The sequence below is a fragment of the Coturnix japonica genome, chromosome 14 (assembly GCF_001577835.2).
Source record: "Coturnix japonica isolate 7356 chromosome 14, Coturnix japonica 2.1, whole genome shotgun sequence".
Classification (NCBI taxonomy): domain Eukaryota; kingdom Metazoa; phylum Chordata; class Aves; order Galliformes; family Phasianidae; genus Coturnix; species Coturnix japonica.
The window spans coordinates 5,977,409-5,994,288 of record NC_029529.1 but is presented as its reverse complement, the minus strand read 5'-3'; the positions used below and the strand labels follow the sequence as shown (position 1 = coordinate 5,994,288).

Sequence of the window (16,880 nt, the reverse complement as noted above, 5' to 3'; positions counted from 1 at the left end):
TGACCTAACTTACCTTTCTTTTCTACAAGTAGGCAGCAGCATTTTTAGTCAAGAGCAGCCGGAGCGAGGGCAGGACTGTTCTGCAATGGAAACACTGAGCCATAGTGCAGTGATTGGTCTGATGCCAATGAAATCACAGTTCTCAAGTGTGGATATTTATTTAGTAGTGTTTCCTTGTTTGCATTTTTAGCGAGATAAGGAGAGGAGAAGTTTCACAGAGGCTTAATTCAGCTGCGGGGGAGTCTTCCTTTGTGTGCCAAGTCCTGGTAAGCCTGAGATCTATACAGGGAGGATAAAATAAGAGCTGGGCACAAGCGATGACTGTATCATACCACTGCCTTTGTGGTCTTGAAGCTGCTTATGCCTTAGTTTTCTATTAGTATCTATGTGTGATGCATGCAGTTTGCTTGCTCTTGGGCACATGTTGGGATGGATGGTTTGTCTGTGGTGTGAGCATGTATCTGCTGGTCTGGCTCTGCTTCCCCAGTGTGCTCTCTGTCCACCTAATGGAAGATCTGACTTTTCAGGGACAGCCCAAAGCCCCTGTAGTTCTGCATGGAAGCTATAGGGAAGCACAGTGACTCTGGGCTGAGCAGGGTGTGTGGTGTGCGTGGTGGAGATGGGATCGGGAGGGATTTGCTGCCTGTTGCCACACCTGGCTTAACATGGCAGGAACACATCGACAACCAATTGTACAATTTAGGGTTGCTGAAGAACACCTGAGCCGCCCATGATGGCTCAGTCAGGCTGGGAGAGAAGAGGGTTGTGAATGCACTGACTCATTTTCCCATGGCACAAATGGCATCTTAGGCCTGGCCCACTTCTACCCATCCTCTGCAGGTTTCATTGACTGCCCTCCTGCCATGACCCTTCAATTGAGTGCTATGATGCAAAACCAGGCTTCATTCCCCACTTGCTATTGCAGGGAAATTTGTGCATTTGAGAAGAGGAGGTGACACAAAGACATTGGATTACCTGCAATTTCAGGAGAGGGATGCTTGCAGGGAGGGAGGAATGCAAGAAGGAAGAGAGGCAGAGAGAGGTCTCCTCATTAATGGCATTGAACTAGAAGTGACTTTTTACAGGTGAGCTCTAAAATCCCCCTCACATGCCAACGCAAGGGCAGGCTGCAGGCACTTCTGTATCCACTGGTACCACAGGGCAAGGGGTGACTGGAATCTCTGTAGTTAATGATAGGGAGAGCTCTGCTTCTGGGGTGGTATCTGAGGGTGTGCTAGGCTCCATCTCCTGAAAGACTTGTCCACCAGGTGTGGGCTGCAAATATCTCATTCTGGCTTAGTCATAGCTGCTGCCTGAATTGCTTCATGTTGCTGAGGATATTCAGATAATAGGAATGAAGCACCTGCTCCACATCTTTTCTGGTTAGCGTGAGGGTTATTACTGAATTATGGCATAAAATCTACTTTTCCAGAGTGATGACGCTTTGTAAGAGGCTGTGATGTTCTCCTGTCTGACCATCCATCTGCAAATCTTAACCTCATCTCAAAGCTGTGCTGCCACACATGGTTAATGCTCCTATGATGATGGGGCTGTGTCCCCAGGCTGGGTCAGGCTGCCATGTAGAAAGCGCAGGAAAACCTGAAAGAGGCCAAACTGCTGTTCCCGGCCAGTGCTACAAAGTGGTCAGTCTGAACGTGGCATCACATCCAAAAATCCCCTAGATAGAAGCCTATTTCAGGAAGCTGTAGCTCTTACTTATGCTTACTTGAGCAGATACAAAGCCATAGATCAGCTCCAGCCTTATTCGCTGTAATAGTCAGGATACTGCCAAATACTTGATGCTTCTGCTCAGCCACTTTGTGAACAGAGCTAAGAAAAATAACAGTTTGTTTATAGATGAAAGTTCCTTCTTGCGTTTGTGAACTCTATCCTCATTGGGGGGGTTGCTTGGCACACTCTTTAGCTGCGCATGATTACCTGACCAACACAAGCAGAAAATCCTGACCTCCACCCCCCCCAGTTTCCTCATCATTGGCTGGGGCTCACTGTTGATTCTTCTGCTTTACAGATCCATCCTGTTCTTCCATTTCACCTTCAGATACCCCCCATGAGAAGCAGTGGATCTGGCTGCAGATTCAGAGCCATGCTGTGCCATGTGGTCTTTGCTGCCTTCTTCATCGACCCTTTGCTGGACCTGCAGTTCTTCCAGCAGCATGATCAGGGCTCAGCAGCAATACGGGCTTATCTGACCTTCCTTTGTGAGCTGCCTGCTTGCAGTGCTGACCTTCTGAAAGGCACAAGACACCAAAAGCCGTGGTGTTTGAAGCCTGACTGAAGGATCTCCCATCTGTCTCAAGGAGACTTCATTTGGATTTACTGGAGAAGCAGCTTCTTCCTTTGAACTGGGAATCCATGAGTTTGATTATTTATAAAATGATGTGCTTTGAGTTTACATAGAAATGGATAGCTTAGATGGAAGCTAACAGTTGCTTTCATGTTTGGCATCCTCTGGACTTCTAGATCAGAGGAACAATAAGTATGAATCAGTAATCTCGTACAAGTTTCAAAATAGCTGATAAACATATTAAGCGTGCTAAGAAAACCGGGAGTAGGGAGGGAGCTGGGTTTGGGTACGTGGTGGTGCTGTGAGTCAACACCAGCTTTTCTCTGCATTGCCACAAACACATGAGTTGTAGGTGGGTGTGATGGGACAAGCCTGAGCCTGGGACTTAAATGGCTTATGGGGAACCTTCTTTTGAGAAAACATCAATAAAGGGACCCAAGACAGATTTTCACATTTGAGTATGCAGAATTATTCGGTTGCACACAAAGAAACTGAGTTATTTTGGACAGTTTCTTATCGCTTTGAAGTCTCAGATCCAAGGGTCAGAGGAAAGAAGTCTGAACCAGATGGGAGGCAGTTTAATATCCCTCTCTTGTTAAAATCTGCAGCCGGTCTCATTTTTAGTCTTGCAGATTGTGCTTGCAAGTTCTTGAAGTGCTTCTGGGCTTAGAGTTAGTTGGAGAGAACACTAATTTGGTCCCCATGACTGCTGACACACAGTTCTGGGGAGATTATGAGGACCCATTCCATGTGTTTTTCAGCCTAAGGAGCAGGTCAAATCCATTAAGGATCCATCAGGACCCTTCAGCTCCTGCAGCATGAAGTTACTGCGCAAAGACCCCTTATAACTAAATGCAAGGTCTTAATTGCAAAAAGTAAACAATGTTTTATTGTACTGGGAAATCCATAAAGTTATGTTCTAGGAATTGTGCAGATTTACTGAGAGAAAGGCTGCTTGTGGTAATAGGGAGATAGTGATCTCAGGGATTACAGTCCTGGAGCTGTGTGACTGTTCTGTCCCATGAATGGCAAACAAGTCAAGTCTGGGACATGGGGGGAATGCACTTATTCACTGCTCTTGTCCTGCTCACTCCAAACAGCCTCTCTTTGAGATCAGTGTTTCCAATGGTATCCAAGTGAATACCAAGCACTAACAAAAAACCACATTTCTATTTGCACTGTTAAACGTTTGCATCTTCAAGGACTTAAAGGTGTGTCCGGTGCTCCAAATCCATCCTGTAATTTCAGATGTAATTTTCAGAAGCCAAAGACACACCCTGGTTTGCTCAGTGAAAAGCAGCCCTCTATGATCAGGGAGCTGCACACTGAGGACCCTGTGACAGGTGGCTGGGAGGTGAGTGCCGCATTTAACCATCCGAGCAGGTTTGCAAGCTGCTGTCCTCCTCTGCAAAGCAGAGCCCACCAACTGCATTGATAGCAGTGAATCCAGCTTCACTAACACTGAATTCTCTTTGCTTGATTAGGCTGAGCATACACTCAAGTAGTTTCACGTGCTTCGGATCCAGTTTCAGACAGGCTTTATAAAGGTTGTCGATGTCTGTAAATTCACTCGCCAAGGCAGTTATTTGAATGAGCACCTTTCCTATCCAGGTTCAGGGTTTTTTTTTTGCAACTAAGTGTTCTCTATATCTGCTTTTTTTTTGGCTGATAAAAGGTGATTCCTGGTGGGCACAGACACTCTGAAGACCTCTGCAGAAATGCCACCTTTGCAGCTTGGCTTCCTCCTTGTGCTCAGTGAGTATTGCTGCGTGGGGAAGGGTGTCCTGGAAGCTGCGGTTGGGGTAACTCTCAAAAGGGAAGATTGTGCTGAAATACCACCAAGCATTACTTTGGTGGTTGTTTGCAATCCTCAGCCTTCGGTTCACTTGTTTATTAATGAATCCTTGAGGCAAAATATATTCATTTCTGTCATGAACAGAGTGGAAGGGCATAAGTGGAATCAATTTTCCTCCTGTCATTGCAGAGCTGTCTGCTCATTCCTCCTTCTGTTTGAATATACAGAAGGCACTTATTTACAAGGATAGCCTTAGCTGGTTCTGTTTGTATTCCTCTACTTATTCCCCTACTCTCCCTCCTCCCATTCTTTGTGCAGAGGGATTCCAAAGCACTCATTACTTTCCCAAAGTGTCAGCACTTCGTTCTCTCTTCCTTGTCAGATTTGGGATCACCTTTGTAATGAGTGTCAGTGATGATAAAACATGGGCTTATAACATTACAAACAAGCTAATGAGATGCCAGGTGGGGAGCAGCTACATAAAGAGGCTCTCATTTGCTCTGTGGTGGGTTTGGTTATCAGTTTTAAGGAAGGAAAACTAATTAACAGATTGCTTTTTTTCTTCTTTATTTCATTAATTACACAGTTGTTTCTGTTCAAAACTGATCAGTGTGTTGTGGAAACCGATGAAAAACTGATTTTCCAGTTTTATGTTGGTATCCTATACAAGGAGTGAAGTTTCTCTAGCAGAATTGCATAGGTTGCCTGAAAGATTTCATGTCTCTTAATGCAATGGTGAGATGAGGCATTTTTTATCGTAGAATGAGGATTGTTGTGATAGTGAGTTGAGCTCCTGCAGGATTAGAGAGGCCCCCACCTTCCTCCTTTTCCACATCTCTGAACGCTGCTCTTCCAGTTCAATGGGATTATTTCCATGCTTAAAGATAAACCTATGCCAGGACTTACCAAGACTGGGACCAAAGGGCTTGGATGTGTATTTCCGAGGTCCAAACCCGAGGTGAAGAGGAAGTGATTATTATGGGTAGAAACAGTCTTGGCTTTGTCTGTAAGCAGGGAAGCATGGCCTATGGCTCTTGACTTGTGGTTGTGCTCCTGGTAACTCTTTCAGGACTTTGCCTAAGAGTACAGCTAATATATGGTAGGGTTAGAGGCAAGCACTGTGTTTGGCCAGCTATGGGTATCGCTTCTTTGCCTGTTGGTTAGTGACAGTTCTCTATTAATTAAATAATTAGAAAAGGTGTAGCAGCAGTAATCCAGAGAGCTGTTATACTAATTAGGGACTCTTCTCATCCACCCCTACAAGCTATTTTACATCTGGACACACCATGAGAGAAACACTACCTCAGTTGTACCTTGTCAGCCTGCCAGCATCTCCTCGGGTGCCCCAAATCACTGAATCATTGTCTTCTTCTCCCTGCCTCTCATTTCATGTAGCATTTGTTGCATTTACTCAATCTGCTCTGTCATATGGGATCTCCTCCCCTCCCTACCCCCCTTTCTTTTCTATGTGCTAGAGATGCTGAGCTTGGCAGGTTTCTTGTTCTTTACAATAGTAATGCCAGGGAGAGCTGAGTCCGTGTATGCTGTTTTGGTTTCCTAAGCTGCATTTCACCATATTTCCAACTTCCTGGTATCGGCTGGAAAAAAAAACAAACAACAAGTTGACATTAAGAAGAGTGCAAAAGTTGAGAAATAAAGTATAGAGAGCCGTGGAGAACCTGCACGGACCTGCCAAGAGCCAACAGCAACAGCCTGATTTCATTTAGTAAATCCATGCCAAGCTCTCAGACAAGGCTGGAGTGATGGCTGTCATACAGTGGCATGGCCTGCATTGTGTGCAGTTCTGCAGCATAGGATGGTTTAAATCCATTCAAGGATTTAGCTGGAGATGTGTGAAACACAATGCAGGCTTGGCTACAATTGATGTTTCCATGTCGATGCTGTAAGAAGCAGGAAGAAGCAGCAAAGCTGGAAGCATCATGGATGTGTAAGCACTGGGCTGATCACTTACCTTGATCCTGTCATGACACATGAGAGATACTGAACAAAGAAGTCCTGGAGAGAAGGAACATTCCAAGAGTGTTTTCTGCCTCTTTCCCTGCCCTTCCTTCTTTGGGAGGAAAAAGGCTCTGAGCAGATAAAGGAGTAGTACCTCATGCCTGCTTGTCAGACAGCTGTCAAAAGTCAGGATGAGGAGAAGGTCTGACATTTGATTCTGTGAAATGCTGTGTCAAGAACGACTAACAGAATGATATAGGGAGATGACTGATGTTTGGGATCTGCTAAGCCAGATGGGGATTGTGAGAATGAGCCCCTGTCCTGAATATGCTGCTAAAAATCACTTCACATTGTCTTCTAGGTTGGCTGGGAGCTGGTGCAGCTCCTGCTGGGACATACCTGGTAAGACAAACTCTGAGTTTGAAATATGTCTTTGCTTGCAAAGTATGTTTGGGTTACTCGTCAGTGTGATTCCTCCTGGTAGCAGTGCAGTGATGGAAATCAATTGCCACAAACCAATGTCTGCACTTTATGAGGTGGGCTAACTGTCCTTCCTTGTCCCTCAGTGTTGGGTGTAGTGGGTGGGGATGGTTTCTCCAGGTCTTTGCAGGACTTCAGTGCACACACATCATCAGGCAGTACAAGGAGGGTGACATCCACTGACCACACTCAGATCCTGGGAGCAGTCCATCCCATTGGTTCTAATACCTGAGTGACTTTCCAGCTGGTTGGAGTACAGAGCCAATACTGATCTCAGTTTTGCAGATGGAAGTTCCCAAGCATAGCAGGGGAGAAGCCCTTGGTGTAGGTACTTGGGTGTTTCAAGCCAGATTCAAGTATGAATTTGTTGTACGTCCATACTTCTCTGTATGAAATGATCACAAATAACACTGTACTACCATTGTAACTGCAGAATGTGGTTCTCTCTTTTCTCTCTCTCTCCTTGCTCAGTGCTCCAGCCCCGCTCTCAATGGTGAGTCTCCTACCCAGTAATTTCCCTAAGATTCAAAGGTGATTCTTTATACGTATTCCTGTCACACTTCTTTTCTCTCTCTTTTTTGGGAAAACAGAAACTGCTGTGTGTGCTTCAGTGAGAAGGTACGTGAACCATCAGCAAATGATTTTGGTGACGTTTCCCTTGGAAGTGCTGCTGTTCTGTTGGGGACGTTGCTTTGGGTGGTGGGCAGCCTCTGAAACCAGAGGTAGCACCTCTCTCCCTGCAGAGGTCTGGGGATGCCTGTGGGCAGGGAGGGCCCTGGTTTTGCTCTGCTGAATAGTGAAGGGAAAATGGGACTCTGTGCTGTGCAAAGAAAGGGGTAAATCCCTGGTGTGTCAGCCAGCCAGCCTGACATGGGCAGGATTTACTGCTCCAGGGATCCTTGTGTTGGTGCTGAGCCTGGCTTAGCTGGTGATGGGGGCCTGAAATGCATACAGTGCTTCAAGCCTTGCATTCATTTGATTTCCACCTAAGGGTAAGCAGTTTATAAGTACATTCTTCCTGTGCCAGCAGATAATTCTCATCATTTGAGTTGTTTGTTTGCCCTTCTGCATTTGTTATTTGGGCTGTGTGAGCTGTGAGCATCCTTTGAAAAAGAGGGAAGATCAGAATCACTGCCTATCAGATTGTCAGCTTCTCCTCCTGGTGTCCCACTTGCAGCCTCCCAGACAGATTTATTTGCTACCTGAGCCCCTCTACAGTGAGTAACCTGAGCAGGGATGATACTTTGAGCTTGGACCAGAGGATCAGTAAGAGCTGCACCTTGAACACAACGCTTGGAAGAATAAAAGGAAAAGGAGCTGCCTCCTCCCTGACAACAGAGGAACTGCAGGTAATCTGCCCAGCCCTGTGACTCAGTTTTCATTCAAGTTTGTGATGACTGAGGGTTCAGTTCTCATGCCTCCTTTTTTGTGCAGCCCTAGAACGAATCTTGCTGTGGTTTATTTTGTGTTGTCTGGCTCATGCTTTCTGATAGGCAAAGTCTCATTGGAAAAAGTCCACAAACAGGCTTAATCACACAAATTTGAGGGAGAAAATCCAGCCATTTAAGGCACCCGAAGGCTGTAGAACCCAGTAGGCACATATCATTACTCTTCTGACTTTCTTTTTCTGAATGTGTGGGATCTTTACAGGTTGTATCTTCTTTGGTGAGGAATGTTGACCATTTCACTCCTCCAATGCTGAGAGTGTTGGGCCGGATTGCTGTCGGGCTGTCTGTATCTGACATTGAAAATAAGATCAGTGGAGAAGACCTTCGAGCATCCATTCCTACCCTGGGTAAAGTTCGTGGCTGGAATGCTGACCAGTCCAGTGCTATTATCAACAAACTGCTCAGCTCCGGCTATCAGGTATGAAAGATGAAATCCACCAATGCACCTTAGACCTGGCATAGCTAGTCACAAACGAATGCTGTTTTGCCTTTCACATACTCATGCCTGCACATATTACCTTTCAGATTTCTTCTGGACAGAGCCTGGCAAAGCTAGGGAGCTTGGTGTCTGGCCTCAGGAGCAGCACGCTTCGAAGCCTGCCTCCAGAAGAGATCTTGGAAGCCATTAAGTTGCCTGAGTTTGTTCAGCAAATAGAGGCCCTGCCCTCTCCTCTAAAAAGGATACTTGTGGAAAAGGTGAAATAGTTTTTCTCTCTATGGATGTCATACATTAGCAAAGCTCCAGTGACTCACAACCAAGAACGCTGGTTACCTGGGGGCAGGCACTGACACATACCTGCACACAAGGACAAGATTCCCTCTGGGCTGTTTGTCATTGCTAACCAGAGCATGAGACAGGACAGGTATCCCCAATCCCTGTCACTGTGCCAGTGTGGATGTCCTTGGCTGCCAACCAGTGTGCTCTGATGAGCCTCTTAGGGCCTGGGGCAGAAGAGACAGTTTTCTGGTCACCACTGACTTGATACGAAGCTTCCAAGAAAATATTATTGCCATTGTTTGAAATAAGAATGTGTTTGATGTATATGTCAAATGGGAAATCATTTGTAACATTAGATTTTTTACAAGTAGGCATTTAATTTTGTTGTGGTTTCTTTCAGATTTCCTCCAGTGTAGGCAATCCAGCTGACCTGGTTAAACTTACCCCTGCTGCTCTGGCCACTTACATTCCAAAATCATTGCTTATTTTTGAGGACGAGAAGCTCAACATTGAGGATCTCAACAGTAAAATGTGGACCCGAGAACAGGTAATATTTGTAGGCTTTCAGCCCTCACTGTCACTCTTGGACACTGCAGAGCTATGAGTCCACTCTGAAAATCTACCTGCAAATAGATGTGAGTGTTGTGGAAGAGCACAGTAAACTCCTGACAGTCTGCCTTTGCTCTACAGGCTGCCATGTTTTTCAGGTAGCGTTTGTCTGCTCTCCTTCCATTTTCCATGTTTGCTTGGCTTGTTTTCTCTCTGTTTCTTTTGTCATATATGACTGATCCATCTTTTTAAATCTATAACAAAAGACAGGAAAATACCATGCAGACAACAAGCGTGTAGAGCCAAGGTCTACCACAGTGTCAGCTGTGAGATGCACCTATGAGCCAGACTTGCTTTCTAAAACAATGCTGCTGGCTCAGACTGCAGTTGGGAACCTTGCTTCTTGGCAAAGCATTTCTAATCAGACAACGTGTCAGTCTTATGTAGTGCTATTCCAAGAATTACATTTAGTGGGACTGACATGTCTTTTTGTCAGTTCTTGTATCCAAGATGAAAAATGATGAAAGCCTTGACACATATCTGGAAGAGCAATAGATCTGATGTGTCATGCTGCTTTCACAGCATCAGTTTTTCCCAGGTCATGAGACTGTCTGCTGTGATGAGGATCTGTATGGCTCTGTTTCAGTTTTGATATGTGACATATGCAGAAAGCACATCTGATCTTGTGCTTCAGTGCAGCAGTATCGCTTGGGGTGGAGAATTTGGCCCTGCAGTTCTACTTCCAGCACAATCTCTAGATTATGTTTATGTAAGCAGTGATGGCTTCTTGATCTCCCACTAAAGTCAAGACTAATGATGTTGTCTGGATGAAGTTTGGAGAGCCTTAAGCTGTGGGGAGGTTTATGCTCATACACAGGGGATCATCACTGATGATCATCACTGAAATCCTTTGTGCCCCCTCTGATTTGCTTTTTGTAAACCTTCAGGCTTTCCCAGTCAGTCCTTCGAGGCTTCACATGTGCAGTTGCCAATGAAATGGAACCAGAGAAAGCTCAGGAGCTGGCCAAAGTCATGAAGAGGAAGAATGTCAAGTTAGGAGCAGACCAGGTCAGTTCCCGTATTCCAAAATGCCCTTTCGTATTGCAGTGGAGATACTAGTCAGGATTGTTTAGCAAGAACAAAAGGTTTTCAGCTGAAGGGACTGGAACAAATGCAACTGGTCCTGGTCTCAGGTGCACAGGTTTGGATTTTTCCAAAGTCAAAACCCCTTTGGTTAGGATTCTCAGGTCTGATTTATCTCTTTCTTTCCTTCTTTGGAGCACAGTAAAATCTTCATTATTTTTCCCCCCTATATTATTATGCTGTTTTCCTTTTCTGCTATGAACTCTGGTGCGCTTTCAGCTGAGTTGCTTAGTGAAGATGGTGACGCTGCGTGGGATTCCCAAGGACTTGGACAGTTATCCTAAAGACCTGCTGCTATTTTTAAGGTAAACGTGCCATCATTTTTCATGTTGTTGCTTTAGTCCTTAATGAGAAGAGACGTTATTTTATAAGCCAGCTAGTAAGGACTAGTTAATGGTTGATATATATTTCTGATTTGATCAGGCATTCTTACAGGAAAATAAAGATTGCAGAAAGCTTTTGATACCTTTCAGATTTAACTAGCTCTTGTATTAGTAAAACAGTATGAAGCTGCTACAGAATATATGTTGAGCCTTGAACCTGACTGTCTGTTTGGTATCATTCAGCAGAACTCACAGAGTATTTGTCTTCCTAGTCCTTCAGACTATGCAGCAACAGGAAGCTGTAAGCAGTACTTTGCTAATGTTGGGAAAGCAAATCTTGATCTTCTGCAAAGAGAGTCATCAGAGCGCCAACAACTGCTGCTGGAAGCCTTAACATGCTTGGTATGTGGGCAGGGGACAACTCTGCTCAAGGCTGGGGAGAGATTGGGGATTCAGCTGTCAGAAGGAGGAAAAATGCTCTTGTGCAGTGGTATCCAGTTCTACTTAATCTCTCTGTCTTGTGTTACTTCAGAAAATCCCAGGCACACAAGTAAACAAGGAAAATGCAAAGATTCTGGGTCGTCTGGTCTGTGACCTGGGTGAAGAATACATTAGAAGTTCTGCTGGGACTTTGTTGAAGGAATTAAGCCAGTGTGAATCATTCCTGCCTGACCAAGAAGAGGCTATTAGGAGCGTGATCAGCAGCGGCAACACTACATTTGGGTATGGATTTTTGCTGATGCTCAGGGGAAAACTCTGACCTAAAAAAACCCTTGCCCTGTTGAGACCTGAGTGAACTGCAGCTGACCAGCCTGATCATACACTTGAATAATTCACTGCTTTTGAATTTCAAGTTGTTTCATTTGAATGTCTTTCAGCTCATAAGTTTGGCTGGAATTCTACTGAAAAATACACAGTCATTTCTGTCTCTCGTGCTGTAGTTACAGAAGCCTTTTCTCTGGTCTGTTTTTCAGTATCCAAACTTCTCTGAGATGTTTCTGATGAATGCAAAAGGGCTCATCAGATTCTGGCTTCCAGAGAACTTTCTGCTTCCACCTCTCTGACTTTCAGATGCTTGATAAATCCCTGCCTATACCTAAGAGACATTGTCCAGAAGGGCAAAATGTTTTACTTCCTTGTGTCAAATGCTCCAAGGCACTGAATTGGCAACTGTTTATTTCACACTTAGAAAATTGTTAAATGCCATTTTCCCATATAGCTGCCTTGATTTGTGTTACTAACAGTTGCTTCTGATCCACTGGCATAAAGTCTTCTGTGACAGAAAGACATTGAGAAGTTTTCTTAACGTGCTGTGCTACATGGACATAATAGACATAATGCTGCCATCTTTTATGTTGTTTTCCTATCTTTTTGGAAACTGATCCCTGTCAATTTCTGTCTGCAGGACTCCTCAAGTCTGGTCAGCGTCTACCTTGAATGAGCTCACTGGGTTGATTCCTGTATTGGATCACAGCATCTGGCAGAAGGTCCCTAAGGTGGGTTACTCAAGTTTAGGCAGTTAGAAATCTGCCTTTGTCTGACCAAGGAGAGGTCTCCAGGCTTATAGCAGAAGTCTTCTGCCCATAGTATTTCAGTGCTGAAGTTTCTGTGTGAGTTGCAACCTAATATGTTGATGATCTGCCTAATGCTGCAGAATCTCCCTGATGGAGTATTTATTTTCTTTGCAGAACGTTCTGACTCTTTGGCTGAAGAACTTTGCACGTGATTCACGTCTCTCTAGAGCACAGCTGGCCACCATTGTTGAAGAACTCTTGCCTTCTAGGCAGAAGCGTGATGTTGGTATGGGAGCTTTCTCTGGTCCATAATGGCAACATTCCTTTTGTATTGGGATTGATCTTAGTTCTTGTGAGCTTCCTTGAATATGTCTAAATTAAGCTGTGAAACACTTGGTGATGGGATGTCCAGGAGGAGGGTGGAACAATGACTGAATACTCGTCTGTCTCCAGAGATGGAGCGCTCAGAGATTGAAGGAAAAGCATTTAACTCTAGGCAATAGTGTTAGTGTATTTAATCCTTCCTTCAGCAGGTTGCCCAGATGACCTGAGGATAACGGAGGAAGTTCTTAATGATGATCTGATGCCTATTTATTATACACCTGAGGAGCTGCGTGCTTGCCTGAAGAACGTCTCTCTGAAGAATGACTTCCCTCATATCCTGACCTATCCCTTCAGTAATGAGCAATTGGCTGTGCTGAAGGAGAAGCTGGATGAGGTAATGTCAGGCTGATGAATGCCAAATTATCTACTGATGAGATTACTCAGGGACTTGTTCAGTTGAGTTTCAGTGTCTCCAAGGACTGAAACTCCACCACCTCTCTGTTCCTCTTCTGATGTTTGACCATTTTTACTGTGAAAATGTATTTTAATACCTGATCAGAATTTTCTTTGCATCTTGGCCTTTATCCTTTCGCTGTGCATCTCTGAGAAGAGTGTGCCTCCATCCTCCCTTAGTCTTCCAGAAGGTAAAGACGGTAATAAAATCCTCTTCTAGCCTTCTTTTGGTCAGACTGAAAAACCCAATTCCTTCAGCCCCTCTACCTCACTTCCTATGTTGTGCCTCCAGCCTTTCAACCAGCATGGACTGCTGCTAGACTTCCTGGTGTTTGTTAGACTTTGGCAAAGTATTTCATCAGGGAACCCAACGCTGTTTGTAGATGAGATCTTGCAGGAGCCAAATGGAGGGGAATAATCACTTGCCTTGACCTGCAGACTGTGCATGCTCAATCATTCTGCTGCTCCAGATCCTCACTGAATCAATTCACACTGCTGTAGGTTTTCTTCCCACACTGGAGCCTCCTTCCCTCAGCTTTCATGCAGAAAAATGACAGATACACTCATTTAATCTCACTGGCTTTTGTTTTCATTCCTTGCAGAGACCTTTAAGGCTTTTCCACATTAATCTTGCAGAGAACACAGGCATGATAACAGGTGTTCATAGCAATACCAACTGTCTTTCCACAGACATATCCTGATGGATATCCTGACAGTCTGCTCCCCAGACTGGGCCTCCTTGCTTCTTTAATCACCGCGGAGGATATTAGCAAATGGAAGATAACTTCAGCTGACATGCTGGCTGCCTTGCTAGAGCTTGACCTCCAAGATGAACAGGTGGGGATTTGAGTTTGCTTTCCTGCCCAGATTTGCTTCCTGGTTTGAGAGCTGCTGCTTTAGGACCAGCTTAGTGGCTTCTTAAGATAATTGGCCCATCCTTGAGGTGCAAACAAGTAGATTTAAAACAATTCAGTTTTATTTTTGTAAGTATCACATTTGTTTTTCTTTTAAAGATGAAATCATGAATGAAACTAACTTTTGAAACAAACTGTGTTTCTAGGCTGCTTCTGTGATCAGTCGATATGTTGCCTTGGGAAATCCCTTGAATGCCACGGCACTGGATGCAATTAATAAGAAGTACTTGTGCGTTCTGAATGAGACTTTGCTGAATATGATAGACCCCAACAGCCTGAAGTGAGTCAAACATTGCAATGCTCTCAGCTTTAATAATAAGAACTTTTATCTTCCTAAATCATCATCATCATCTTTTTGGTTTTGTTTTTTTTTATTGCAGGCTGGCATCCCTGGATCCTTCAGCCTGTTCACAGCTTACAAAAAACATCCTGTATGTTAAAGCAAAACGTGCTTTCTCAGACCAGCACTATTTACGTTCCTACTATACGCTTATTGAGCCTTACCTGGGTATGTAAAATAACAGTATGTCACAGGGAAAGAGGAACAAATACTATCTTAAGATCTGGGAATCTTCAAAGCTAAGCTGTTAGAAGTTCTGGAAGGTTAACATCTTTTTCCAACTTGTAGATGGCATAAAATATTCTTGGAAGAATCTTTACCTGACTTAAAAGTCCCCTAATTGACTGTCCAGCTATCACAGGAATATTCAGACTCAGGGTTTCTGGGGTGGATAAGATCTGCTGAGTGCCTTAGAAATCCAGCTGCCGATGCTTAGTGCTTATCTCACAGCCATTCCCCATGTCACAAAATAGATTTTCCCTGTTAACCCATGAATTTATTCACAGCCACAGGGAACCCCTTCTTACCCACTCCATCTGGCCATTGATGCAGATTGGTTTGATGGCCAACATCATTAAACCTTGCAGCTAAAGGAACTATATCATTTGTGTGAGGGCTGATCTGCATGCATTGAGTAAAACTTCCTCTTTATGGTCACAGGAGGTGCTCCTGGTGTGGATATCAAATCTCTGAGCAAGGACAATGTGAACATGAATGTTGATACACTGGTGAATTTGAGGAGAGATGCTTTGATGGTAAGCTGAGTGTTGACATCGATCACGTCCTTGTGTTTGTGTCACACGAGGTGGTTGTTTCTGGTCATGTTGTCTGTTGTTTTAAATCAGATCCTTGACTGGGGTGGTATTGTCATTCCTGCATTTACATCTGTGAGTCTTGTTTGATTTCTCCTAGAGCCTGACACCTACTGAGGTGAAGGACTTGCTGGGAATAAATCTACCTGGTCTGTCAAATTGGCGGAACAGGTCTCCCATCCAGGAATGGGCCCAAAGACAAAAGCAAACAGAACTGGATAAACTGGGTGTTGGACTCACAGGAGGAACACAAGAAGGCTATATGAACGTCGTCCCGCCTAAGTTTCAGCGTATGTAGTGTGTTAGGGCTTCTGACTGTTGTGCTTTAAGTATTTAGTTTTGGGTTACAGTAAGGAGAATAAATGCCTTGTGGAAGTGAGGTGCTTTAGGTTGCCTGTAAAAGAGAACTGAGCACACCAAGCTCTCAGCCATGTTTGTGCCAAGGCCTTAGAAAGTTCTGCTACCTGCTCATGTGTCTGAGAGAGGAGAGACTGTTGGTCTGGGCTATTGCAGGTCTTTTTCACTGGCGTTTGCCACTTCCTATCCACCCAGCCCCCTAGAATGCATTGGGTAGTGCTCACCTGTACCATTCACCTACCAGCATGGAGGGGCAGCAAATCCAATTCTGCAGAGGAACCTTATGCCTTACAGCAATTTTTAAGTCCAAGATGAGGAACAGTCCTGTATTCTCACTGAAAGGATCCGTGTTAGCTGAGCAGCTCTACTGAATGAGCACTTCCACGGCGCACTGCTCTACTGTGTGTTGGATTTGGTCTTTGACTTGATTTGATTAGGGTTGGCTGGGTATTGGTTAGAGAGCCCTAGTCAAAATGCCAGAGATCTTCCCTGGATGGGGCAGAAAAAGGATCTTTTCCCCTCAGAGGAATGGCTCAATTGTTGGTTTCTTTTCACTAATGCTCTCTTTTTCCTCTAGCACCATCCTCAGCCCCTCTTGGTACCGTGGCCATGATGCTCCACCTTCTGCCTGCTCTGCTTCTCAGTTTCCTGATGATGTCGATCTGGTCTTGAAAATCTTCCCTTGGATACAGCACAATGAGGTGGACCAGTGTGTGACCTGCTCAGAGCCTGCTGGGGACAGCTGGACCAGGGGGTGAGGGGTGCTCAGTGTGAGCAGGCAGCCGCTGTGTGGCTCTGTGCTCATTGCTGGATACTTTGCTCTTTCAAATCAATAGAAAAAAAGATTAGTTTCTATTCTATTGGAACTGAAGCTTTCGGACAATTCAGAGCAGGATCTCTTTTAGCCTTTTGTACAAACCAAGTCAATGTAGCACGCATCCCTTTTACTGCAATGCAGCCGCTCTCAATATTTTACTGTGCAGCCGTGGTGGGTTTAGGGGTGAGCAAATCTGCTGTTCTGCATGTTACTGATTGCATTTCTCAGAACCTGATCTCTCGGCACTGCCAGGACCTCTGAGTGGGAGTAAAGCTTTCCAGCTGGTTCTAAAGAAATTGTGGAGCTAAGTAAAAATGCCAGAAGCAAAATGGGAACTGCTGTTGTCTTCATTCACGCTGCCTGCACTGCAGTGGCTGTGGGTACTAGATCAAATTAAATGGCCAAGAAACTCAGACATGTCTGCTGGTTTTCTTTGGTGTTGACTACTCCAAACTAAGGGCTGAGGCTGTTCTCAGCTTCCTCATGGGAACAGTATAAGAGTTTTGTATAGGATTTCCAACATTTTTTTGTTGTTTCTTGTGGATTTCTGTCCATAAAAAAGCCCCTATGTGAGAAGAAGATGGAAGGAAGGCAGGGCAAAAGAAGGGGAATCTGTCAGGATCTGTTAA

The 16,880-nt window shown here is 44.7% G+C and overlaps 1 protein-coding gene across 1 annotated transcript; it reads left to right on the top strand.

Annotated features, from left to right (window-relative positions):
• Window positions 1–3,314: 3,314 nt before the first annotated feature.
• LOC107320553 (mesothelin-like) lies at window positions 3,315–16,664 on the top strand. Its single transcript, XM_032447691.1, has 23 exons — window positions 3,315–3,659; window positions 3,981–4,060; window positions 6,421–6,461; window positions 7,011–7,032; window positions 7,130–7,157; window positions 7,717–7,888; window positions 8,190–8,405; window positions 8,513–8,683; window positions 9,106–9,252; window positions 9,396–9,412; window positions 10,193–10,322; window positions 10,617–10,702; window positions 10,993–11,122; window positions 11,253–11,443; window positions 12,126–12,216; window positions 12,409–12,520; window positions 12,768–12,952; window positions 13,702–13,848; window positions 14,072–14,205; window positions 14,306–14,433; window positions 14,926–15,020; window positions 15,178–15,367; window positions 16,012–16,664. The coding sequence occupies exons 2-23, from the start codon at window positions 4,024–4,026 to the stop codon at window positions 16,104–16,106; spliced, it is 2,565 nt and encodes an 854-aa protein (XP_032303582.1). The 5' UTR covers window positions 3,315–3,659; window positions 3,981–4,023; the 3' UTR covers window positions 16,107–16,664.
• Window positions 16,665–16,880: the final 216 nt, after the last annotated feature.

Bases quoted from the DNA above. Each gene is read 5' to 3' on its own strand.
- LOC107320553 (XM_032447691.1), top strand. From the start codon at position 4,024: ATGCCACCTTTGCAGCTTGGCTTCCTCCTTGTGCTCA. The intron at 7,033-7,129 runs GTGAGTCTCCTA...TTGGGAAAACAG, and splicing joins CTCCAGCCCCGCTCTCAATG to AAACTGCTGTGTGTGCTTCA. The intron at 8,684-9,105 runs GTGAAATAGTTT...GGTTTCTTTCAG, and splicing joins AAAGGATACTTGTGGAAAAG to ATTTCCTCCAGTGTAGGCAA.